The sequence below is a fragment of the Parus major genome, chromosome 6 (genome assembly GCF_001522545.3).
Source record: "Parus major isolate Abel chromosome 6, Parus_major1.1, whole genome shotgun sequence".
In the NCBI taxonomy this organism is placed as follows: domain Eukaryota; kingdom Metazoa; phylum Chordata; class Aves; order Passeriformes; family Paridae; genus Parus; species Parus major.
The window spans coordinates 7437862-7464326 of record NC_031775.1 but is presented as its reverse complement, the minus strand read 5'-3'; the positions used below and the strand labels follow the sequence as shown (position 1 = coordinate 7464326).

The following is a 26465-nucleotide window of genomic DNA, read 5'->3' as shown; positions in this document are numbered from 1 at the left end:
AGCCAGCTTAATGCCTCTGACCACAAGTTTTTTGAATAGCCCCATGCCATCTAAGGAAAAAAAAACCATTAAAAAAATTGCTTTTCAATCTTTTTCATTGGGTTTTCCCAATGAGGCTGAATGGACAACCAAGGTGAACTAATAGCCACATCATAAGGCAACTGGAGAGGAGACTCCATTAATTGTATAAGTTCAGAGCAAAAACATGATCTGAGAAAATGTTCATTTGCTAAAGGGAACTGTTTCATGAACTATTTATGTTTACTAGTATTTAATTTTACTTTATGCCATTTTCCTTTTTTTTTAAAATGGATCGTAGTTCATCTGCATCTATTATCTATGCAAGCATATTTCAGTCTGTTGAAAACTCCATTACTTTCTTTGGTTGTTCTTTATCCATAAAAACTCAAGTATCTGAATTATATATTATTGTTTTGGAACCAAGAGACAGGGCACACCTTAAAAAATGAAAGAAACAATAAACAGAGATGAAAGCAATCAATAAAGGCACTTCCAGTAGTTTTCTTTTTTTTTTTTTTTTTTGAATGATGTGACCACCATTAGAATTGCTGGTGCTGTAATTTAGAGGTCAGCAAATTAAAAAGCACAATGATTACTCAAATGAAATATCCCTGGAAACACCTGATCACAATTACTGTTTTAAGTGACTTGTCTCTGTGATATGCATTGGGATAATCTGGATTTATTAGTCATGAATTTTGGAAATCCTTCTTCTGTGTCTAAGAAGAGTTGGTTTGTAGCTTTAAACCATTTATGTGAGGCCATAGAAGCAGACACCAGAGAACTTTTTAGATTCAATATTCAGGAAAATTAATACCAAATGTGCAACAACCCAAAGCACAATAAGAAATGTTTTCTCTCAATGTGAAAACACAAAGGTTCAATAGAAAAGCAGACAGACATTCTAAAACAATCAGAAAGGATTTTTCTTAACTTTCAAATAAAAAATATTCTGAACAATCTAAATCTTTGTTAAAAAAAGATATCATGCATATATTTGTAATAACACTATCACTTAGAGTGAAAAAAAAAGAAGCTGGAGTGGGTGACAGGATGATAATTCCACTACATTCATCAAGATAGTGATTTTCTACTCTATCTGGAACACTCAAAGACAAAGTGATGGAGGAAAATCAGCCACACACTTTGCATTATAGTACCCTGTCCTGTCTTGGAAACTTCATCTAAACTCCTCACTCTTTAGCTACTAGTCTGTTCCTGATACTGATTATCTCTACTGCACATTCATGTATGAGATTCTTTGGTATATTCTCAGAAACTGTACTTTTACATTACAGTCTGCTTTCTGTACTTATCTTTGCCTACCCTGTACAAAAATTGTCTTCTTCACAATGCAATAAAATTAGCAGCAACTTCTCTTTCTATAATTATAGACCTTTAAATATTAATGCATTTATTACAGAAATCCTCTGTGCAAGGTTATCTAACATGAGAACAAGTTTTCTTGGAAGCAACATTAGCCAGCAGAAGTTAAAAGACCTATTAACTACCATCTTAATGGCAAGGCAACTTTTATCACATCTCTATGATAAAACCTGCCCTCTCCATGTTCTACTGCCTCCCTTTCCTGCATTTGGGCTACACCTTTCTTATTCTGTCAGATGAAGAGCAGACTTTCAAACTCACAAGTGCCAGACCATTAGCACAAATTCTCCCGAGGTTCCTCCCATGCACTTATAACACTTGTTCTGTTTGTTGTCTCTAGAACAGTTGCTCATAAATTAGCCAAACTAAACTGTGTTTCCCACATGAGAATAACCAAAAGAAACCTCGCTATTGGATTCATTTAACAGAAGCCTGAATGGATATGAAATTAAATCTGTATTCAATAGGCGAAATCCCATACAGACACTCCACATAACCATTCTATTTCTATAGGAATCCATGCTGACTTCTACAAGAATCAGATCAGATTTTGGCTTTTTGTCTCCTATCTGTGCCATGAGCACCACAAATATATCTAACTGCCAGGCATAAAAAATTTGCAACCTTCAGTCACAAGTTTCATAGGTTGTCTGTATTCATGCAAAGAGTTTAAGTTACACCAACATACTTCTGCAGAGTGAGGCTCAGGTTGTGGCTGGCTGATTTGATCTTGTTCTGGGCCTCCAGGTGGGTCATGCTGTCAGTGTTGACTCCATCAATGGCCACGACAAGGTCCCCCTGGTTCATCTGTGACTGTGCTGCCTTGCTGCCAGGGGTGATCTGTGTGGGAGAAGACAAAAGAAGAAGTCTTATCCTGATAAATCATTCTGTATCCAAAACAGTTGAAGAACTCACCCAGAATTATAGTACAGAATAGGTACATCAAAAAATACTCTAATAGATACAACAATTGTTGTACCCATTATTGTATGGGTAGAAAATGAAAACTTAAAGAAATTAAACAAATCAAAGTTAACTCACACTTCTGCAAAACTCTAGGACGCCATCTACTTGTTGTTACTTCCATTTTGAGAGGTTAAGCCCAATGTAGTGGTTCCCTTACCACCTATTATCACTATCTCAAGGGGATAATTATATTATACAGCAGCAGTATATATAGATGTTACTCAGAAGCAGAAAACTAAGAAACCACTATCCACTGCATGATTTTATCATATTTTTCCTCCTGAAAGTCATTTTCACCAAATTAATTCATTTTACTGAGGGGATAGAAAATGAATGCATGTGAGTGGCCTTGGGCACACTTTGTTTCTTTCATAGCAAGCTTCAAAGAAATTATTCTGCTTAACCTTACCCATATAGAACTGCAGCTCCACTACCAACACAGATTGCTACATACCCATCTCATCAACCTGTTGGACCTCACACTCCAAAACCAGCCCTCTCAGAAGTAAAAAGCCACAGTGCTGCAACCACAAACCCAACAACTGACACAACAATTCAGAAGTTCTGTTTGTTCACTGTGGCAACACATTTTGTTAGCTCCAGCTAGCTTGTGCACTGCATCTTCTCTGAATGGACAGTACCCTGATCTCAATTTTACACAGACCTGTCACTTTGACATGAATGACACCAGTAGAGTACTAAACCAGAAAAGCCTTCACATACCATCAGCAAGACAAATTTTAATGGACACATCAGAGATGTTCTCTGCTTTCAGCACCCAGTACATAGACAGCATGGATATAAGCTATAGGTCTTTGCTATTAGAGACTCACTTACATTCCTCACTAAAACACCCAAGCATAATCTAAATTACTACAACAAAGTCTGCATTCAAAGATTCTGTTCGTTCAGTACAGTGAACATAAAAGAAAAATGTGTTTGATTATGAGCCAAAAGTTCCCTGTGAATTCAGCCAGGCTGAAACCATGAAGTCAAATTTCTAGGGAAACCAAAAACCAACACAAATTCAAACACTTGTGCTAAGTGAAATCCCTTAACTTGCCATCCTTAATACGACCGTCAAAACACTTATGAATATACACATACTCAAAAAAAACCTACTTCAAAAACAATTTCCTAGACTATTTGTTTGTGAACTTTACTGGCAAAGATGAATACGCAAAAAATGGAAAAAATCCTTTATTAAAATGCTGTTAAAGGTGCTCAGTATTGAGGCCAACTGACAGTGTAGTCTGACAGTGGGAGGTGTCACTTTACTAGAACACTAGCTCTAGTATCAGAGTGCTAGAACACACAGCACCCTGGATACTCAGACTACTTAAAAGTAAAGATTAATTTGGAATTTGTAATTCCCAGAACTGATTTGAATGGAAGAGACAAGTTTTAATACCTTTTCATTTGAGATAGAAGCAATGAGTTCTGCCTTTTCTGAGTGAAGGACAGCCACAGATACAATGTTCTCATGCAAGCAGAGTTGACTGATAAGGGCAGTTACTGTTTCCCAGTGTATTTTCCTTGCGTTAAGGAATAGAGGGATGGGGGAAATATTTTGTGGTAGTTTCAAAGATAAGAGTTTTATTCTGCAGTCTAATGCACCCTCACAAGAAAAAAAAAAACCACCCAAAACCAGATTGGTGTTACAAGCATAGTTTTCCTAACCTGTTACACAAACATTAGCTTCTATGCATTTTATTGACTTGCATTGTGCCAAGTGCACAGAATTCAGAAGCCCATAAAGAATATGGATTATTTGTACACCTACGTGTACTTATACAGTTACTTAAAGATCCTTCCCTGCTCAGTCCCACATATATGTCGAGGAACAGAATTTGCAATAGAATAAAGGGTAAAGAAAGGGAAAAAAGCAAACCAAAGCCAAGCTCAGACAAATGAGTCAGTAAGACTTGAATTCATCAAGTAGGACACTTCAGTCTTTTTCAAATTATCCTTTTTTAAATAAATAATCTTCACACATCACCCTTCTAAAGGCACCACTCTTAACCTCCTGATGAAACACACAAGTTCTTGCCACAGACTATTAACTGTGCAATGCTGGTTCCAAATTCTGTGCCACTCTCCTCCACATACACCTTTTTCTTGTCAGAATCAGATTGGTTTTTGAACATCAACCCAGTTTCTGAAAGCCAAACATCTGCCCTAATTTGAGTATTCTTACTCAACACATCTGTCTGTCCTTCCACTCCCCAGTGATACCTCAAAGAAAATAAGCCCAGAGAAGCAGAGCTTCCACAGACAGGATAACGAACTCCAGATCGGGGGCTAGTTTAACACAGCTCGGACACACTGGCTTATCTCTAACTTTCTCTGACTTCTGCTTTTAGCAGCCCCACATGTAAATGCTATACCTTAAAATAAAGACACAGCAACTACAACCCTCCTAGAATTATAGTCAACTTAGAGGGAGGGGATGGTTGTAATGAGTGACCTAAATTCACTTCTTCAAATGGAATATTTTCTGCCTAATACTTTTAGAAAACATGACCTAAATGAAAAAACATTGATCTCAAGACTCTCACAAACAAAAAGTCCTCAGTAACTCTGAATTTGTGATTTACAATGACTTTCTAACTTTGCAACACTGGTTCTGAGGCAAAGAGCTCCAGGAAAACCATACTCCTGAAAGACAAGGAAACAGCCTCAGTCATGGCTCAGTCTGTCATTATTTAAAAAGAAAAGGAAAGGGATTCAGCTTCTTCAACTAAGTATAAGAGTAGAAAATTCTGTGTGTGATTCTTTCATATGATTATATTTTTTCAATTCTGTTTTCAGGGGACAGCATTCCACTGATGTCACTTTACCTCTTAAAATCAGCTTATCCTTACTTCACAGACAGCAAGATACACAAGTATAAAAGATGGATCTAATTTATTGTATCTGCAATTCAGACACGTAGTAAGTATCAGGAAAGAATTACTTCTTATGGTCTTCCCACTGGTTAAAAGCACACTAGATTATTTGGTCCTGTAGAATTTTATATAGAAGGCATTATTTAAGACTGGATGCATAATCTGTGCCATGTTTCTGTATGAAACATGAAAATCAAAGTACAAAATTATATGTATTTTAGTTAGAACCCGAGAGACATCTCTAGAGATACGAGAGAGTTCCAAGTGAAGTCACAGCATACATTTCCAGCAGACATTGAGAACAGTCAGTAATTGTTGTGAACAAAATACCAGTGTACAGATGGAGATAGAGGGCAGACAGATCTGAAGTGTCAAGGCACATTCAAGACTATCTTGTTCCCATTTCTAAAGATCCAGCTGAAAGGAACAGAATGCAAAGAGTTTATCTTTTATCTGTTGGTATTTTCCTTGGAAAATTCATCTCTGATCTACTAAAACATTTACTAAATATAATCACAAACAGAGAAGAGCTCACTGTGTCTTTGTAAAATCTTTGGTAAATATTTTCTATTTTAAAATATTTTTGGAAAATATTTTTGAAGGACAAATGTTAATGAAACCTTAGAAATAGACTGGAAATACAGATCTGTCTACACAGCAAATTCTACTTTGCTCTTATCTCAGCTCCTCTTCTATTAACAGAAGTAACAAATTTAGAGAAATATGTTACTGCCAAGGATAAATATGCATTTTTCTATTTGACCACAATTCTTCTTTTTTCCTAAAACAAATCTCTGGGCAAGTTCTAGACAGAATTATTTGAGAAAACCTTTGTAATAGCCTTAACTCACTTGCTGTGGATTACAACATCACTTTCAGTTGCTAGGTGCTGCAAATGCCTTTATTTAGTGCTACAGTGAGAAGTTCATCGGAGTTTCAGGGTACAGCTATTTCTGTCAATTAATTTACAAAATCCAATCCAGGGTACCACCAAAAGATCTAATTTTAATAATAGTTCTTTGGTGCCTCAAGCCCAAGAACAGATTTCATCTTGAAAAGCCAAATATCTCACCTCTCTCAGAAAAGCAGAGGAATATGTGCTGCTTCAGAGATGTGAATTTTCAGCCCTCACAAATTTCCTACAAGACAGACATCTGACTTCCAACATCCCCGGCTTAAGGCAAGTTGGCAGGCTGGAAAGTATCACATGTTACTTTCAACACACTACAGAGAATTCTTACTACGCTCTGTTGTGAGCGGATCTGTACACTGGGTGAATATATAGTACCACAGTGACAGCTGTGCCCTAAAAAAACGCATCTGCACTGGGTTCACAGTAAATACTACTTAGCAGGAGCTCTGGGAGGGAGCGTACAAAGAGCAGCTGCTGCACCACCTTGAGAACAGCACATGTTGCCAGCCAAGTCCCCTGAACTCCACTCCAAAGGGAAGAGATAGGGATCAGGCAGCATTTCAGTGGATGAGTGTTTAAATACTAACGAGAATGCTTGTATAAACAGATGGATGGACACAGTTTTCCTACCCCCAAGGAGCTCCTAATTTACAAGGCAGACAAAAATACATAGGGAGGCCTACACAAATGAGAAGCTGTTAATATAGCCTGCAGCATTAGCTGGGGCCTCTTCTTTTTCCAGCACTTAAGCTATGCCTGACTCCATCCTGACATCAACCCCCATATCAACAATTTATATTTTCTGCTTCTTATTTAGAAATGTCATTTCAGAGAATCAGATATTCACTAGCACCAAAAATGCACAAAAGCACAGGGAATGAATACCGTCTCTTCCTGAAGATCTCTGGAAAAGAAGAAATAATTAAAAGGAAATGTTCTTTTCCATAATCAGAAAATCAGAGACTATGATATGTTCTTACACGAAAAGGATTGGACAGAGAGTAAGAAACACTCGAAGACACAATATGTTTCCTCTCTAGAGAAAAGAGCATTTAAATCTCCCTCCATCACATTTATGCAAGTGGTTTTTTGCACAGAAGATTCCAACAAACTCTTAGAGTAATTCTAAGCCCTGAGGCTGTAAGTGCCTGCAAAACTTCCTTGCTTTTTAAGGTCTTTTTGAGAACCCACCACAGAACAGTTGCTGAATGCCCACATGAATCCAAGCAGTTACCTCTGGACCAGAGACATCTCTTCCTCTTCCACAGTAAGAAATTTAATTGAGGAAATTTATATTATTTTTTTCCTAAATGAGTCACTTGCCATCTTTGTCCCCACAATAAATGTACAAGAGCTCCAAAGGGAAAATAATGTTTTTTTCTGAGAAAATAGAAGTCAATTTTGGACAAGAAAAAAATGCAAAGACAATGAGTAAGACCCACTAGGATAAGTCATGGCAGAAATTCACCATTTCATTTGACACATTGCTAGAAGGCACAAAACATAAACAAGGAAAGAAACAGCCTAGATAACCTATATCATAATGCAAGCATCCTATGGCTTTGATACCTTTCTGTGTCAGATAGGAGAGCTGATAAAGACCAAGTAAATGTAAATACAAGACTATAGGAAACCTGAGACTAAAGCCCTTGCATGTATCACTAGCCAAACCTAAGGAAAAAAAATCCATTTTGTAACTAGCATTTGCCAGAATAACATGTGTCATTGTTTTCAATTCACTATTAGGCTTTAATGGTGGGGTTTTTTTTTCTCCTGTGGTGTTTCTTTTGTTGCTTTGGTTTGGCTTTTTCTTTTTGTTTTTAATAGGACAACAAGAACTGCCTTAAATGAACACTCATGGCATGTGCAAAACATGCCACTGACACCCCAAAGAGATTCCATTTATACTAAACAGAGCTGCTCTGGCAACCTGAAAAGACACTCTGAAGTGGCCTCTCAGGCTCTGCTTCATCTGTAGCTAGGAAGGGAGATTACAATACATGTGAGAACACCCAAAATAGCTCTAATCTACCTCTCTCGGGTACCAGGAATCACAATGCCACAGCAGCACAGGGATTTTGTGGGATGAACAGTAAAGCACGTACAACTCAGGACACCCTGTGCTGAAATCTGTACTCTGACAGCAGAAGAGCTAGGGGCATTCAAACCAGCCAACTTACCTCAGCCTCAGGAGTGCCAAGCCAGGCTGGAGTGATGCCTTCTCAATTAACACCAAAAATTTCCCTTACATTTAACACCACTCAGGCTGCTTTTCATGCAAAATATATAGACCCTTCAAGGAAGAAGATGGATAGATGATAGCCCTTCCTGCCAAGCTAATTAGACTCAGGTGATGAAAATAAGACAAATGTAAGACTTTCAGTTATGGAATGAAAGGAAGAATATAGGCAATGCTTAGGGAATTGCCCTAGGCAAGGCTTTGGGGGATGTTTTGAGAGGCAGTGTGAATACACCTGTTGCTATTTGGAAGATCATTTAATTCCCTACCCCACCTCCATGTTGTTTGATGGAAAAATTTTCAATCCTTTGTTAAAAAAATAAAAAAAACCTATACTGTGGACTTTGCAGATTAGGTCGTTAGAAAGCATGACTGCTCTGTGTTACACCAACTATACAGATGATAGTAAAAGAGTGGTTGTGGCTTTTTACCAGGATATGTTGGTGTAACTAGAAGGTTACACAGCTCTTTACATTGTGTGTGGTATGACTAATAGTAATATCTCTTCTCCCAATCTTTATCCAAATATAGCTGTTAGATCTCTTCAGTCTGTTCTCAGTTAGCATCACACACTGTGCCAAGGTAGTGTGTGCTGTGTATCTCACAGGAATTAAATGGAAGCAAAGAGGTGAGTCATATAATGACAAATGTTGATTGTTCTGTTACAACAGGTTTTGAGAAACAAGTGACTGAGCTCTTATTTGGTATCAGGGAGTTTAATAATCTGAATGCAAATCAAAACCAAGAATTAAACTGAGTTACTGATCCTTAGCATTCTGGTAGCCACCGTGTGTGGGCTGATCTGTCAGCTTCCACAGAACAACCCCCTGCAGCAAAAATACACACAGCTTCCAAATGCCTGCAGGATCAGAATAGCCAAGTTTCTTCAAAGGTTCCCCATCCTCTTCCCTGCTTCTCCTTTTCAAATCTGAATTCACTTCAAGGCAGTAGTATAAGGCAGGCTGTTTCTTTGTGTTTCAAGCAGACAGATCTCAGTCATCAATACTGCCTCCTACATTTTCAGCTTCTTGAATTCTACATTCTGTGCGTATTTTTAACCTGCTCACAGAAACGCAATTTGTCTTGTCTCCCCCTACAACCATTAGCAATAAACTAAGGGGTTTATGTCTTGCTATTGGCCACTATGGTAAGATTTTCTTTTTCTGGGTTCATTCTGCTTAATGTATCTCCTTGTATGTAACGAAGATCACGATGCTTTATATGCTCTCTGAATGGCTTTTGATTGCTCCAGCAACAATAAGGCCTGACTAAAAGGGCATTTGAGACAATACTGGGAGGTTTAGTTTGGCAGTTAGTGCCTTCAGCCACTTCTGATATTAAGCAACTTAAAATAGCTTTGACTTTGAGCAAGTCCTGAGGTTCTGGCACAGATATGACTGATGTGTGACTCTTCTCCTGCATGTTTGCAAATTAGGGTACTTATTAAATGGATGCAGGCTTTACATTTAATTGTTTGAGTTTTCTTTGTTTCTGTCCTCCAGAATACCAGGGGAGTCATGCTTCCTCTGCTCACTAAAATACGAGCTGCCAGTTTGACACAGCACACAGCAGTCCTGTCTCTAGATCAGAAGTATTTAGTACTGAGCTCTATGCTTGGCCTAGAGAGGGTAGAAGAGCATAGCACATACCAGCCGGCAGCTGCATGAAGGAAGATGAAATGTAACACATGTCCACACTGACAGAGGTGCTGAACCAGAACTAAACTTGCAGGAACTGCACTTGGTATTGTGCCCTTACTTTTGCACCTAAGGTTTTCAGAGGCCATAGTGCCCAGTGCCAATCAGCTCCAAGAGGGCCCAGGATTAGGCTGCCAGCATACAGCATCAGTGCATCCCTAAACACTTTCTTTCATCACAGGAATAACTGTTTTGTACCTGGAGCATTCATGGAAGCTCTGTGAGAGAATAAACAAAAGCACAGGCTTCAAACTTCAGAGTGTGAAGAATTCTTTTTAAGATCAAAGTGAATAAAACAGAATAGAAGAAAAGTTCCCCCGAGAAAGTGCAATGCCAATTTCTTCTGTAATAGGCTGTATCACTTAGTGCATAACATGACATCCTGCCAGGCATCCCAGCAGGATCCCTGGAAATTTAAAGATGTAGCAAGTAAAATAAAATTTTAACATATTTAACAGTTACATAAACTTTTGAATGTTTCAGGAACCTAGAAAATTGTAGAGATTGAAGATGTTTCTTGTACCTGTTAAAATGTAATGACTTAAACTTTGTTTTCCTAGCCGTATTCAGTTGAACACAGAGGCTGCTTCCCTTGGGAAGCCACAGGAACTATGATTGTTTAACAGGAAATAATCTGAATATATAATCTCAAATCTAAAAGGGAAATCTTGTTATGTTGAAGATTGTTACGTTAAAGTAACACAACCTGAACTTTTTAAAAGGAAGGATCTTGTTTTTCTTAATTTTCAAAACCAAAATTCCTCCATCTCTGAGGAGGAATGTAGCTGTTGCTGAGGACAAGGATTGACCTTTATTGATAGTATGATAATGCCAGTGCTGGTTTTGGGCATTTTAACCCATTTAAGTAGTGGGTACAGCAATCTTCAAAGATTTCCCATTGAAAGTTTGCGTAACAACACACACATACACACTATTTTATTTGATAAAGAACAAACCAGTGGCATAGATGGCTCTGGAAGATAAAAGCATCCCTGTAGGTGAATTTTACATCTATTAGCTTTATAATCCTGTCTTACCTAAGTGCAGTATCTTCCCACACGTTTTCAGTGGCTTCAGCACACTGAGAAGTATTAAGCTGACAAGTTTTCAAAATGTGACTTTCTGTGGGTATTTTGCAAACAGTACTTTCCATAACTCTCCAATAAAAAATAAAAAAAAAATTATATGACTTTAGAAAGTCTTCCTATTTACAGACAAAAGAAAGTAATAGAAATTAATTGTGGAAGCATACTGTTTGCACTGTCTGTAGTTAAAGGCTATTTAAGATTCAATTTTTTAAAAAAAATACAAAAGTCAAATTACTAAGACAGAAGAAGTATCATTTACTGAGAAAGATACACTAATTTTTGGTTCAACTACTAATGTTTGTTTAACTTCTGGTCAAAAAGAAGTCAAATCAGCTGGCTGTGCTATACACAAAAGTAACATAGGCTGAGAGTCCTCTTTCTTCATAGAGTACTGCTTCATCAGCTCCCCTTCCCAGCCTGCACCATTTTCTAGGGAGAATTGGAAGTAAACATCTTTTACAAAACATTACACAAAAAACAAAGACATTTTGTTATGATAATTTACTGAAAGTCTTCATTAAACACAATTATGGTTTATGAGCCAACACATTCTGAAAAGCACGACTGAAAATACTGCTAAGAAAATGCAACATTGAGTAGTGTACTGAAATAAGGTTTTAACAGGAACGTCCCATAAAGCTCAGAAGCCATAAGCAGATTTAGAAGGTTATTTATTTTAAAGACCTCAGCTAGTAAATATTTGCCTACGGTGAATTGCTCTTCATTTAAAGTGATCTTGAATTGGAAGATCCAAACCATGCCACTCACCTCCACTGAACCATGTCTTCTATTTTTATGTCCAGGTTTCAGACTGAAACTTGTTTCTAAAATTCCCAACCACTAGAAGAAAAGCTCTTCTTGGGATATTTCATTCTAGAGGAAGGCAGGAGTCTATAATCTCACAATTCTTAATTCAGCAGAGTGCACACAGCCTCAGTTATCTCTGGATAATGTACTGGTTTTCTATTTGTGTTTTCTGCTGCCTTGTTTGTGCTGGCATGATTGAAATTCCTTGTGGAGTGACCCAGCACAGGTGTGTGTGGTGGGGGATTCCAACTTGCAAAGCCTATGATCATAACTGGCACTTGAAAGAAGGTATTAAGGCAGGAAGAGAAGCCTGATCAGAGTTTCGTCTCCAGTTGGCATCCTGCTATGGACAGCCCTTCCCCTTCTGTGCTGCTCACCCTGCTGATTAACAGGTGAGGGCTAGAAAGCTTTCAGTCTCATTGGGAATGCTAAGACATGTCCCATCTTAATACATTGCTCAACTTTATTTTATGCTACATTCCAGTGGCTCACTTAAAAGCATCCATTGTTTTAATAACAGACAGCAAAGTGGGCACCTATCAATTGTGAATGAACACTTTCTGCCAAACCAAAAGGCCCCTGTGAAAACCAGCCTGCAGGTCTGCCTGTGGTACTGATACTGCTGCTTAGTGACCCTTTACCTGTTGACATGGGGAGCAACATTTCTGCCAATTCCTTTTTGGGTATTCTGCTTCTTTCCTGTTTTATCTCATGTAGATTTGGTGTTCACCACTTACTGGTGTAAGCAGCAACAAGACAAGCCAGTGTTTTTCTTACAGAGCATGTATGTTTAAATGTGGGCCTTGAAGGGCCTTGAAGATGCTGACTGCATGTTCCCCCAGCTCTCATTCCTCTGTACATTCCTGTTTCTTTCAGGTGACTACCTGTACTTGGAAACATCAAATATTTCTACCAGTTTGGTAGCATGATCAGTGCTTTAGCAACTTAGTGTGGGTATTCCAAAATGGGTTAAACATTCATATCTAATAAATATTCTTAGGTAACAAAAGCTAGGAGCATAAATTGTGTGAAAATCATCATTAGTCTGCTTGGGATACTTAACTAGGCTTTAGAGAGAGGAATATGTTTCTGATTCTCAGTTTAAGATACACATTCATGCTCAGTTCCGAGCATAGCTCCTTAAGGATCATTAGGCTGTGTAACTTGCGTAGAAGTAACAGAATTATTCTGCAGGGTGCCTCACTTCCATTTCAAAGTTGTACTTTTATCTTCCATTTCTTTAATGATAAGTGCAGACATTTTTCTCTGCACTGCAAACAGAGCCTGTAATGAGCTCCATACCTAGTCACCATGAGTTTCTAAACTCTGCTTGTCTAAATTAGGAATTTTCCTCTCCTGTTCCAGAGTAAATATGCTAATTATGATAATCTGGTTGTGTATTTTGTTAAGGAATAAATGTTCACAGGACATCTATTTAAATCCATGGAAGGAATGCAATCAAGTACAGAATTTGCCTTAACAGTATTTTCCTTGGCTACATTAGACACTGACTTCTGCAATGGAGCATGTCAAAATAATTGATTTGGAAGAGGCAGCAAGAAAGTTGTCATTTGACCAAGAAAAAGTTTCAGAAGGTCTGAGGTGGTCTGCCTTTCTGTGTCCATTTTTTCCTTTCCCCTTCATTTGGCACCAAACAGACTGCTGAACAATGAATAGTATAGATGAGAAAATATGACAATTATCTTAATAGGGATTCCTGCTGCTAGTGAAACCATTAGCTGCCTGATGCAAATGAGGAATGAAAGGAACACATTAAAAAAAGATGTTAAACCTCTACCTTGATCTCAAATGAGGACTTAGTTGAACTGCAGGACAAGGAGCTTCATCACTGTATTTTATCATCAAGCAAACGTATGAATTACTAAATTAAAGTGGCATTTTGGACTGCATAAAGAAAAGAATACTTTAAATAAGATCGAGGTATTCTCTAACACCAGTATGCAAATCTCAGATTCAGCCAGTATTATGACTGATGGAATTATGAAAGTTTTCTGTTCTAGGCAGTTACATTTACAGTGGTATTTTTCAGAACTGTGCACCCACATGAAAACAAAGTTTGTAGGCATTTTTGAGTTTTATTATGTTGTCAGAGTTTGATTTTGGCCACCCTCTCTGGCTTCCTTTTTCATCTGTGTTCTTTTCTTCTTATATCCTTCTTCCTCCTACAATATCTTGTTCAGTAACCTTGCTTAGTTTCATTAATCATGTTTGTAGAGAAAATATTTAAAAATTGTCAGTACTGGAACTTTGATGGGATCAACATCAATGTTGTAACAACTGCAATGGCAGCAGAAAACACTTCTCAAAGTGAATATACACCTATTTAACAAACAGGAGGATTTTACTTCAGATACCAGGAAGCGGAAATGAATGAAAATTAGGAATGCTTGGATGGTTACTGGACAGCTGGGGAGATTCCTGGGGCAGACAAAAGTGTCAAATGGAGTCGTATTAGTAATCTCTCTTTATCCAAGGGTGGTTCTTCTATTTATAGAATTATACAGCCCTTGAAGAAACTATAAGATTGCATATGTAAATGATACAGCAGCAACACATGCATTTTCCATGAACCTGCCCAATAAAATCTAAAGATGCTCCCAAACCTTTAGTAGACCTATTTTAAATAGTACAATATTATGTCCATCTGGTTCTCTCAGCTGGTGACAGGCATTTTCTTCTGAATGGCATTCCCCCCTGCATTTTGGTATAATTTTCAGGATTGAAAGAAATTCACTCTCTACCTTCTCCTCACACTTTTCATCTATCTCCTACATAAAATCCTCAGAAAAGAACTCCTTAATTCTTGATGATACCACTCTGTCTTCTGGGTCATATCCAGTCCAGCACACATTCAAGTGAAAGGAATTCCCATTTCACACAATTACCTCCTATTCTATATCTAAAAAGTAACTATTTCATGACATAATTGTTCAACAGCTATCCAAAGTGAGAACTAGAAAAAGACTCCTACTATTCTGTCTTGCATTAAGTTAAGACTGAACTAATTTCATGAGGAATGTCATGATGTTCATGGCTGAGCATTAACTACTGGAAATAGCTTTTTTACCCTGCAAAACTTTATCAAATTGATGAGACTCACAAGGCTGCAGAGGAAAATATGAAGCATAAGACAGCAGCTGATATCAAAGCTATATGCATCAACTACTCAGGGAGAACATAATTTAAGCCTAGATTCACCTAGTGGTCTTTGATATGAGACACAACAGTAATTGGAGGAAATTCTCTGTTTTTAAACAGTGAGGAATCAAAGGCTTCTCCACATACTTCAAGTACCGAGAGTAACAGGGCCCAGACCTTCCCAGACTCTGTACTTCAGGGTAATACAAGTATGGAAAATAAAGAATCAGCATGTTTCACAGTGACAAACAAGACATCCAACAAGATTTTGGGCAAATTACAGAGGAGACTGGCATTTAAATGAGTTCCTTATAAAAATACAAATAGGAAAAAAAAAAAAAAAAGAGAAGCTGAGACATAAGAGAAAGAGAAAACATATTTTACAAGTTTTCTGGCTGTGTCAGAAAAGAGTAAGATATTCTCCACTTCAAAACATTTAAAATCATCTCATCTGCTGCTCTGTGTGAATACCACAGAAAAGCAGAATTAACATGAAAGCATGGATTTCAAGCTCTACGCTACTTTGCTCGGCAGTCTAGGTAATAATTCTAGCATCTTTTGCAGCCTCTGTGAACAGATTTGCATGAATAGTGTAGAGGTAAAAGCTCCATACATAATAAGGTGTTGGTCAAGCCTCTTTGAAGGCCCCTTATCCTTTTTTATCATGCATGACCCTGTAAGAATGTGCAATGCAATCATCCAGAGGAAAAAAAAAAGCACTAGGCTGTCAAGCTAAGCTTTTACTTAGCTTGTTGCTGGCTGCAACTCAAATATGACACAAAGTCATGTCCATCTTATGTAAAAATTGATAAGAAGGCTGTCTTCTGTTTATGGTGTATCAGTGTGTAATTAGAAAGTCTTGTGCTTATATCAGTGGGTACATTGATAATCAACTCTCGGAAAAAAAACCAACAAAACCAAACCAAAGCAAAAAAGCAGAATGCAGAACTGAAAGTGTGAATATCCAAAGTGGTTAAATCCTTCTGCAGAAGGAAGGGCAAAGAACAGAACTGCTCTGAGATTAGCAGCTTTTGAAACAGGATTATTACAAGTTCGCTCCCTAAGTAAGGTGGGAATCAAGCTGTTGTGAAAGTTAGTGAGTCAAGGAGTCTCATGCAGGAAATTAATTTCATTGTGCACATTATTCCTGTGACCCCAGCTCATTTGCATTGCAGAACCAGAGAACTTTTTCTGTCCTGCCAACACATTAGAAATAAAACTTCAGCAGAGCAAAAATATTATGGTCCCAATTCCCCTTTATTTTCCACAAATTTATTCTCTTCAGTGCAAATGCAAGTATTTCAGTTTCTCTGTTAATTGCTTTGCACTACAAATGCCTTCATAACTGCCTGGCAATGGTAAATCAGTGTGCTCATGTTCACCCCGGGCAAGACATCAACGATTTTTGTCTTAAATCACGTTTGGAAGATACAACTTTAATTTACAACAGAGTTCCAAAAGCTCTTCTATTCCCTCTATAGTTTTATGTTCATGTTGGTTTTATGAGTATGGAAGTAAAATTAAGGATGGCAGGCAGCCTGGCACCTCCTGTTCCAAAAAGCAACCTCCCTGCTGCTCTTATCAAAGTAAGATCTTTTAAGTCCACCTGGTCCTTATATCTGCAAACCCCCTCTAATGACTATGGCTAGGGCCAGAGCAAACACTTAACAGAAGAGACTCACATATTACCTGCCATTTTGCAAAGCCAGTGTGTAACACACCTTCCTCTTTGTAATGCAGCTGTCTTCTGCTCCAGGGCAGACACTCAAAGCACACTACCTTTCAACTTCTGAATGACACATAAGATTAAATTACAGAAATAAAAGTTTGAAGTTGTCTATGTTGGCAGAAGGCAGACAACCAGCCCATGTTAGTGGCAGAAGGTCAGAAGAATGCTCCACAGGATATGTATGTCTGTAGTTCAAGAATGAAGCAACTCCTTGTCATGGCAAACCTATGGAGCACAGAGATCTATTAAATATATATATATATATACATACAATGGATGTAGGAGAGACTGGATTTCAGAGTTGTACACTTACCTCACTGGGAAGAATGGATGACTACAGAACTTTCTGAAGTAAACATGAATCAATACTAAGAAAAGAACTTTTTTTCCCCTTAAAAACTTTCATTCCCTTTCTAGCTTTCTGTAATAAATAAAACAATCAACTGGGAAACATCATCCATGTGTAGATAGTGCATATGCTGTCACATATGTTAATATGCCAAAGAACCTGATGAATCTGTATGTTTTTGCATAAGCTATAGACAAAGTATTTATGAGTGCATAATGCACATATTTCCATAGTGTTACAACATAAGATTTTGTTAACCCATCATTGTCAAACTCTATTTGAATTGATAATGGAAAAAGTTCATTTTTAATATAAACTTGTATCTTAAGCTATTGATAGTATTTTCAGTATTTAGCAATACAGATTGATGCTGCTGAAGCCTGACTTAAAAGCATTCAATACAACAGCATTTACCAATATTTTGATTGTCCAAGTATATTTTTAGAAGTGGAGTTTATTCGTCACAGAAATTTTTTTCCTTGTTAAAAAGTATGCCTCTATGTGGACTTTGCTTTTATACATGGCCCTGTTCATGAAGGGCACTAATCCATATTTTTACATGTATTAAATGCCAATTAATTCTCCCTTATGAGTTAGGATAAATGATTATTTTAAGGTGGAGCTACACATTTTCCAAAGGGTCTTTATCACAGCTATGTTGACAGGACTTTAAGTATAGTGGTATACTTAGTACTCCCCTGAAGTAGCTGAAGCATGTGCCACAGCAGGTGCCACAAGCAGAACATAGATTTCCTCTGACATTAAAACATAGGGTAAAGCAGCAGTGCAGGGCCATTTGATGGATTTATAAAAGCATATGTTGTGAATAGTTTGGAAAAGTAGAGCCTTCAGGGTGCAGCATTAGATTCAAAGGTAACTAAATTCAAATAAATCCTGCCTTGTCATAGCAACAGTTTTGTACTTCATGACTGTCAGGGTATATGTCATTAAAGAAACATTTTGACACCCTTTAGGAAAAGCTTACTGAAGTGTAACCTTTTGGGGACAGTAAGATCAAACTATTAAAACATGTTCTTTGAGCTTTAAGGGATATATTTCTGTCAAAGAGCTGTAAAAATTATGCTAGCATGTCTTTTACAAAATAGAAAACATAGTTTACATTTCTTTCCCATTCTTGACCATACCCTCTTTATAAAAACTTAAGTCTTGAATTTTTGGACCAACTCCCAGTGTCACAGGGATGTCACAGCGTCACAGGATGGTAATCAATGTAGTTCTAGCCCTTTAGGGACAACATGGCATAGAAGGTGACAGCTTTCACCAAAGGATCGCTCCACATCTATGACTTTATGTCCCCTAAACTGACCAATTCTCTCCCACAAAGCAGGAGATGGAAAGCCCCTCCTCATTAGCCATAGCTAAACCTCTCTGCCAACACTCACACACTTACTGCATCCACAGGCTGACATTTGCTCCTCTGCTTTCCACAATCAGTGTGAAAATGTCAGTGTGGTTGTGATCTCGCCAGTTTTTCCCACAATTTTTTTTTCATGTTACCTAGTACTTTTGGCCTTTGGAATGTCATTCTACAAAGACATTGATTAGTCCTTTACTACTACCCCAACAATAGCACAGTATTTACTTTTCATTTTCTTGATCCATCTGCAAAATCAATTTTTGCTTTCTGTGTGAATTAAAGTCACAGATAACTTGCAAAAATTAAATAAAATATCTAACCAGTCTGCTTGATAGTCAGTTTATGGACCTGAGTGCCAAAACTGCAACTAAAATTAAAGATCTGTAAAAAATAATGCAATCATCCCAACTGCCACTAGGAAAGCAGCCTAGGCAGTGTATGTATTTCCTAGATTAGTCCTAAAATATTTACACAGCCAGAAAACCTCAGGCTCACTCATAATTAAAGAAGCCAGAGTTAGATTCCCAGATATTAGGAAAAAAATTACATTCTACAGTGGTCAGTCTCCTTAATGGCGTTATATTAGTTTATTCCAGCTAAAACTATTGCCCTTATCTCAGTGAGTGTAGAATTTCTCTTACAGAAGAATTTAAACATTATGTTAAATAGTATGTTTTCCAAGCTCTTTTTAAACACAAGTGAATGAGAACAGTGGTATTATCCTTCAACTCATAGGGCTCTCTTGACAAGTATATTCCCCTGTAACTTCATAGAACCAGTGGAATTATACCAGGAATAAATCTGTTCCAGTATCTTCAGTTACTCTATTTGGAAACCAGTCGTTTGCCTGACCTTCAGTGCAATGCTAAAAACAGAGTTTGTCTGTCATCAAGAGCCAGTGAGATTTCAGATAAAACAGAAGTCATGGCTCCTGCAATGAAATTCCAGAAGTGTCCATCAAAGGCTTGCCAACAATAGCATCTCACTCAAGACTTTCATACTTTGATAAAACTGGGGGAGAGGGGGAAGAGGGGATTTGACACTGTGAATTGGCCATGTCACAGCAACTTAGGGCCCAGTCTCAACTATAAAAATCCAAAAGAATTATTTAATTATATTCTACTACAACTTTTATGAGCTGAATAGCTTTGGTCCTTTAAAAGTCCAATAATTTCTCACTCTATTGACAATTTACTTTCTGGGTCTTTTTAGTTGGCTGTGAGGTTGTTTTTTTTTTATCCCTCTGGGGGAACATTTCTTCCAACTACCAGCACAACAATGTATTTAAAATAACATATAGAGCAACACAAAATGAATCAGGTCTGTTCTAAACATCAAAGTAAATATTGTGAGCAAGCAGTGAAGTAGAAGCGGGACTTCCTTGTTTAAATTACAACAGATTAATCTTGTGTTCACTAGAATAAGAGGACTGTTGTAGAAGGACAATTGCCAGGCAAGATTTCAGAATTCTTCCTCATGTTCCCATGCCAGTATGTAGGTTTAGAGTGCTCTCTCTTCTGTTAGACTGACATTTGTCTTGACATTACTTAGTCCAAACTTAAATCTCAAAATATCATTGCAGTCCTAGCAGAATATTGTCCAATGCTTTGACAGATAGAGATGCCAATAGGAAAAATTACCAGTCATTTCCAGATGCAGCTTAGATATCCATCGGTACATACAGCGCCTGCTAACAAGCTCACTATCTTGGGATGCATGCTTACATTCCTAGTATTTGCACAGTTCGCTCAGTCTTGGAGCTTCTTTGGTTTCTACTTAAGGGCTATAAAGTTATATATATGTTGAGACTATGGATAACAGTGGGTTGGAGTGAAGTTAACAAAAAGGAGATCATGTAACATGGTCTTCTCATTTTCCAAAATTGACAATGTATATTTTAATCAAAAAATAAAGTCCTGTCCTAGTCTCTCTCACTGGTCTTTGCAATGAAAATTAACCATAAAAAAACCAGATTATGGAGGTGTTAGAGGTAAGAATGGAAAGGAAAAAGCCACTTCAAGACAGTATCTAGGATCACAGAAGTGAAATATTTCAAAGTAAAGAGGATGTTAGAATCCATATTATCAATTTTTAAATGCAACTTCTAGGCAGCTCTCACTGAACATGAGGCCATGGCACACTCTGTTACATTATCTAACTGAATTTAGGACTATCACAGTGCAACCTACTTGCACTACAAAGTGACACAAGTCACCAGAGGAAGAGAGGAAAGTGCCAAGAGGCAGAGCCAACCACTGGCTATTTGTCCTTGGAATGAAGCTGCACAAAAAGTACAATGATACCATCAAAAAAGCCTTGAATTTACTTATTCTGGTATCAAAGCAAGATAAACTGGGAAAAAAGTGGGCCATTAGCATCTAAAGATAAATACACAGGTCTCAGTATACACTCAGTAACAAATAGAGAGAACGCCTTCTGTGTTCCAGAAAATGAGCTCAACTAAAAATGTACTAAGGACATGGCAAATCACTGCCCTTTTCATCTGTTCTCAGCATTTGATTTCTTTCTACAAAACCATGCTTTTACCTGATTATTTGTTGTTGTTGTTAACAGATAAACTTAAGGATTTAATTATTATTACTTTACTCAATAAATATATTAAAATATTTGAATAAATACTAAGAAAAAAATTAGATGCTTCAAATTCACCTCTTTTAAGAAGGTCACCATCATCTCTTTTAAGGTGTTACAATTTAGCCAGAAAAAATCTTCTCTCATGACACACTGAGAATATTAATTTTTATTTGGTATCCCATTGCTGCAATGGTGAGAAGATATGAACAGCTTCAAAAGATGGCACATACCCTTTATTTTCAAAAAAACTTTGGCAGTTTGGGGGGGTTTTCTCAATATTTCCTGATCCCTATTTCTCTATGGCAAAATTGTGTTGTCTGCAGTGGAAAAGATAATATTTTAGAGACTATTTTCTAAACATTACAGCACTAGTTTATCCCAGGGCAGGAGCACACTGATGTGGATGTATGGCACAAATAGTCTCAGACAGTAGCCAAGATGCTTTATGAGAAGGCTGAAACCGAATACTTGTGGCATCCAGGCCAGAACATTCACTGTGGATATTCTAAAATTAAGCGCCAACAAGAAAAGTTTATTCCTACCTAAACCCTTCATCTACACATTGAACAAAGGGAATTAACAATAAACTACATGGTGAGAACTCTTTCCTGGCCTCCTAGGATTGGAGATGCATTTAATATTGGAGCCCAATCCAATCTCTGCAAAACCAGTGGAGAAGGAGCAAGACTTAATGGAGACAAAAGAAGTAATATTGTTTACCAGTCCTTTTAACAAGACTTCCCTTAGATAAAACTAATTAAAGGTCCCAATAATAAGGCAAATAAGGATTAAATTATAATAAAACTTATTTTATGCTGCTTTTTGGTCTATAAAAAGTTTTAATAGAGCAAGATTTAGAGACCAAATTAAGCATTTGAGCTAAATACTCAAAGTAGCAGGAGACAAAGACATCTACCCATATCATCAAATGGCATGAAACTCAGATCCAGCCTGGAATTCTTTCCCTATGAGAAAGATCAGCATCTCACACTGTACTTATAAAATATAATACTGTACAAGACAGTGTCCTGCCTCCTTTCCAGGTTGTCTTTAGGACACATGAACTCCAGGGAATTGTGGGTGGAATGTATAAAAGATCTTATTGCAGCTGCTGGTACTGCATCTGTTCAAAGGATAAATAAAGCAGCTAAGTTCTAGTTTTGGTTTCATACACTGCCATTCCCTTGACATGCATAGAAATTATATACCACCTCCTCATCTTGTCAATCACACTGCAAATATATCTTCAATATTTGATCACTTTTTTTGGCCAGGAATGTTCCCTGGGAACAAGGGAAGCTGGGATAACCTCCATTACAAATCACACACACTGGGAAAAAAACAAAACCACTTAATTTTCTTCCAGAGAGCAACCTGTTCATGTAAATTATCAATCTTCAGACTACTTCTCTTTCTTCCTAGGAAAGAATTTGGTCTAGATAAAAATGATGTGAAATTACAACAATTAATTCACTAATTATCTAGACCTTTAAGAAAGTTTAATCTGTTTTGTTTCCCTTCAACACCACTTAATCCCCACATTTTGGCATGTGGATTTTATGGAAATGTTCTCAATCACTATCTGCTTGTATTTTTATATATATTTTTAAAGAATATGTTTTTTTAAAGAATGTGTTTTACTATCTATGCTCAGCGTATTTTCTTCAAAGAAAAAGTTGGAAATTACAATCTAAGATGGCATTTTGCAGACTGAGGAACCACTGCTCTGAAGAAAAGCACAGATATGGAAGGAAAGGGAATTGTTGCTGACCAGGTTAAATGCATCTTTTTGTGGACCATAGGATGTGTGGTTGTAAAGGGGAGAAAGTCACTTCCAGGAATCTCAGTGAAGTTGCACTCTATTGTCAACACAGAAATTATATTGGTATTATTTGAAGCTTGGGTTCCTTAAGAGAGGCTAGAGAAGACTATTTAATACAGCAACACTTGTAATCAGAGAAACAGGAAACCCCCCAGCTTCACAGAGAGCATGAACTGCCATGTGACACCATATTTAGCCGGCTCCTTCCTGCACATTCCTTCTCCGTCTCTTCACGGCTCTATAGGACATTATAACAACTTTTGGAAGTTCTAAGTCTTTCACTTCCCAAATGCAGTCTTCATCTTTTTCCTCCTCCACTCTTAAGTGCACTTAATCTGAACAGCATTGAAAGCTGGGAGCAAAGAAAGGATAGCACATTCTGGTGAGGCAGAATAGGGGAACAGAGCAAGAAAAGAAGGCAGGAGAAGACGCCACATAAGCATTCCAGGCATATGGAAGGAAGAGACAGCAGAGAACAATCTCACATGGAGTGAAGATGAATGCCAAGAGCCGTCACTACTTGTCCTTGCACCTGGCTGCTACAGCTGAGGCAAACAGTTCTCAAGGGTGGGATAAAGCCTCCCTCAAAAGAGAGGAGAGCTTTGATGTTCGTCGGGTGAAACAGCCAAACAATTCTGGCACCTCAATACTTTTTTCACCCTTCCCATGAGGTCCCAACAGTCTGATACCCACAACTCTGTGCACTCAGCCTGAACTACTGAGAATTACATGGCAAACCAGCATGTTTCAATTTTAGAAGCGCTGCCCTGAAAAGAAGCAGTATTAAGCAGTAGACAATCAAACAGGGAAGAGATTGTAGTTCAGGTAGGTGTTGTTTGCTGCTGTCTGCGCAACTGATGATGCTTGCAGACTGCTGACCACTTCTTGTCACGAAGAAAGCAAAGCACACATGTAATACAGAGATCTTCATCCACCCCATACAGCTGACAAAAGGATTAAAGGATTTCATCCTGCGTAATCTGTCAGATAATTTAAGCAAAATAGTGAGATAAGAATCTTTTAGAGAGGAAAGGAATTTTGACAGTAGGTTAGGAGGATACTTGTATTTTACAACTCTTGTCAAAAAAAATATTAGCAGAAGGACTATTTTTTTTTTCCTACAATAATTAACCTTAGCCAATGTTGATGAAAAAAACATTTTGCTTTGACTATTTAGTTTTTAAACACCTGCCATAGTACCAACTGTCCTTAGCCATTTTTGAACTAGCTATGATTAGATAAGGAGAGAATGCTGACATTGTCAGATAGAGCAGGATGGTCCCAGTGAACCCCAGGATCAAGGAAAGGCAGCCCAAATTCACCCTAATACCAGGGCATTCTGATTTGGCACTATGCACCAGAATCTGGGGTTACGTGTAGTATTTTTGGAGTTTTGGATAAGATGTCCCATTCCAGAAGCTTGAGGTAAACGTAGCATTGGTTCCAATTCAAAATAGCTTCCTAAGTTACTGGATGCTTTAAATATAGCATGAGAGTCTCACAGAGGCTTCTCAAGAGTGTGCACAGCACCCTAACCAGGTATAGTAAGTACTACAATGCATTGCAAATATTTTTATTCATGCCACAAAGACTAATTGTCACTAACACTGGCTTCAAACTGAGAACCCAGAAATTGTTTAAAGTAAGCCTGTGCCCTGAAGCCTGCTACTTTTAATAAGAATAAGGGTTTATGTCTGTATTAGGTATGGCTAAGCAAGAGAGGCATGGAGCCAAAATAGCCCAGAGGCTGGAATTTGGACTCTGAGCAAGGAAAAGGTGGGAATAGGGTGAGACCATGTGAAAGGCTGTGTTCCTCCTAATCCTCAGCTGCCATTGCTACAAATCAAGTGTATTTGGAAGGATTTTGGAGAAAGGTTAAAACCTATTTATGCACTGTGTCCACGCACTGAACACCTGTGGCATAGATGATCACAACACCAGCTATGCATGTGGGAGGTGCAGAAAGTAACTCTACCCTCATTGGGGGATTTGCATGCCTTTAAGACATTTGGCCCATTTTATCTTCCTAAAAGAAGAGCAAGATCTCATTGACTTTTTGGGAAAATGGCTGCTAACCACCACTACCAAAGAGAGGAGACACCTTGTAGGAAGCCCATTCAAGATATTTGGAGCCATTTGTAAGCTGAAAATGAGTTTTTTGAGGGTATGTTCTTCCCTCTATTTATTGTGTGCTTTTTCTCCTGTAAATCTCTTAGAAGAACACAAACAGCTTTACATTTGGGGGAAATAGTATACCCTTCATGGATCTGAAAAACAGGAGATTTTAGAACTGTCCTCAAAGGATACCCAACAGTAAGGCTGACCTAAGCTTCAGGGCCAGCTTTATGTGACCAAACTTTTATTTCTTTTACAACCCGAGTTTTATAATAGTAGCTAAATAAAATACTTTTATATAAAGAACATCATCTATGCAACATATTTTGACAGGTGACACCTGTTTGCTTTTAAATATATAATATGAATTATGGGTCAACACAATGTGCCTTAACAGCACATTTATTGAGATCCTTGTCCTCATTCTGTACCAGCAAAAATGTATTTTTTTATGAATTAATGAATGTAATTTATTAAATATGATAGCATACTTCTATCAAATTAGTATTTAGGAATTTAGACAACTGGAACAGAAAGCCTACTCCTATCTTTTCCTCTCAGATAACCTTTTTATTAAGGCTTTAATTACACTAGTACAGAAGAAACAGCCCTTTAACATGCTGTGTTACAGAAACCACTCTTTTACAATTAGCATTATTCATTTCTACTAGCACAGTACTGCTGACATTGTCACACAAGGTTTTAAATTAATTTATTTCCTCAAAATTTGAAGTTGCAATTGATTTTTATCACATTCAGCAGAAATTTCCCTCCTTCCTCTCCCCCTCTTGAGATATTTCAGCAGGGACTAATATTTTACTCGCACATTGATAATTTGGCTAATCTTGCAAGAAAACTCAGTGGAAAAGAAGAGCATTATCTCATTTTACACTGGACACTATTTAATACTATTTTATGCATTAAAATGGTAGCAGATACCTATGTGCAGAAACTCCTAGCTACACACAAATCGGGTACATGAGATTGTCTTCTCAGCTAGCTCCAGCCCACCATGAAAGCTAGTTTATGATGAAGACTACTGCATTTTGTATGCCATTTTCATATTTCCACACTGCTACTCAAGGTTGGTGTTATTTTGTATTTGAATACCCACATTTTTAATAGTTATGGTATAACATACACTTTATGCTACTAATTAGACAACAAGATGAGAACTGCTGTTGCTAGTGTAGAAAGTTAATGATAACATATTTGCAGAGCTAATTTCTTCTTGTGCTCCACTGGCTGGAGAACATTTTGCAATAATGTATTCAGAATGGCGATAATGATAGAGTTATGTGCCATGTTATTAA

General features: G+C 37.6%; 1 protein-coding gene across 7 annotated transcripts in view; it reads right to left on the bottom strand.

Annotated features, from left to right (window-relative positions):
* Positions 1-26465, bottom strand: part of LDB3 (LIM domain binding 3) — a 116689-nt gene that overhangs the window by 76813 nt on the left and 13411 nt on the right. For all 7 annotated transcript variants that reach the window (XM_033515544.1, XM_033515545.1, XM_019007255.2 and 4 more), the window contains exon 3: positions 2096-2247. In XM_033515544.1, the coding sequence (XP_033371435.1) occupies positions 2096-2247 (152 nt within the window). The remainder of the gene's footprint in view (positions 1-2095; positions 2248-26465) is intronic.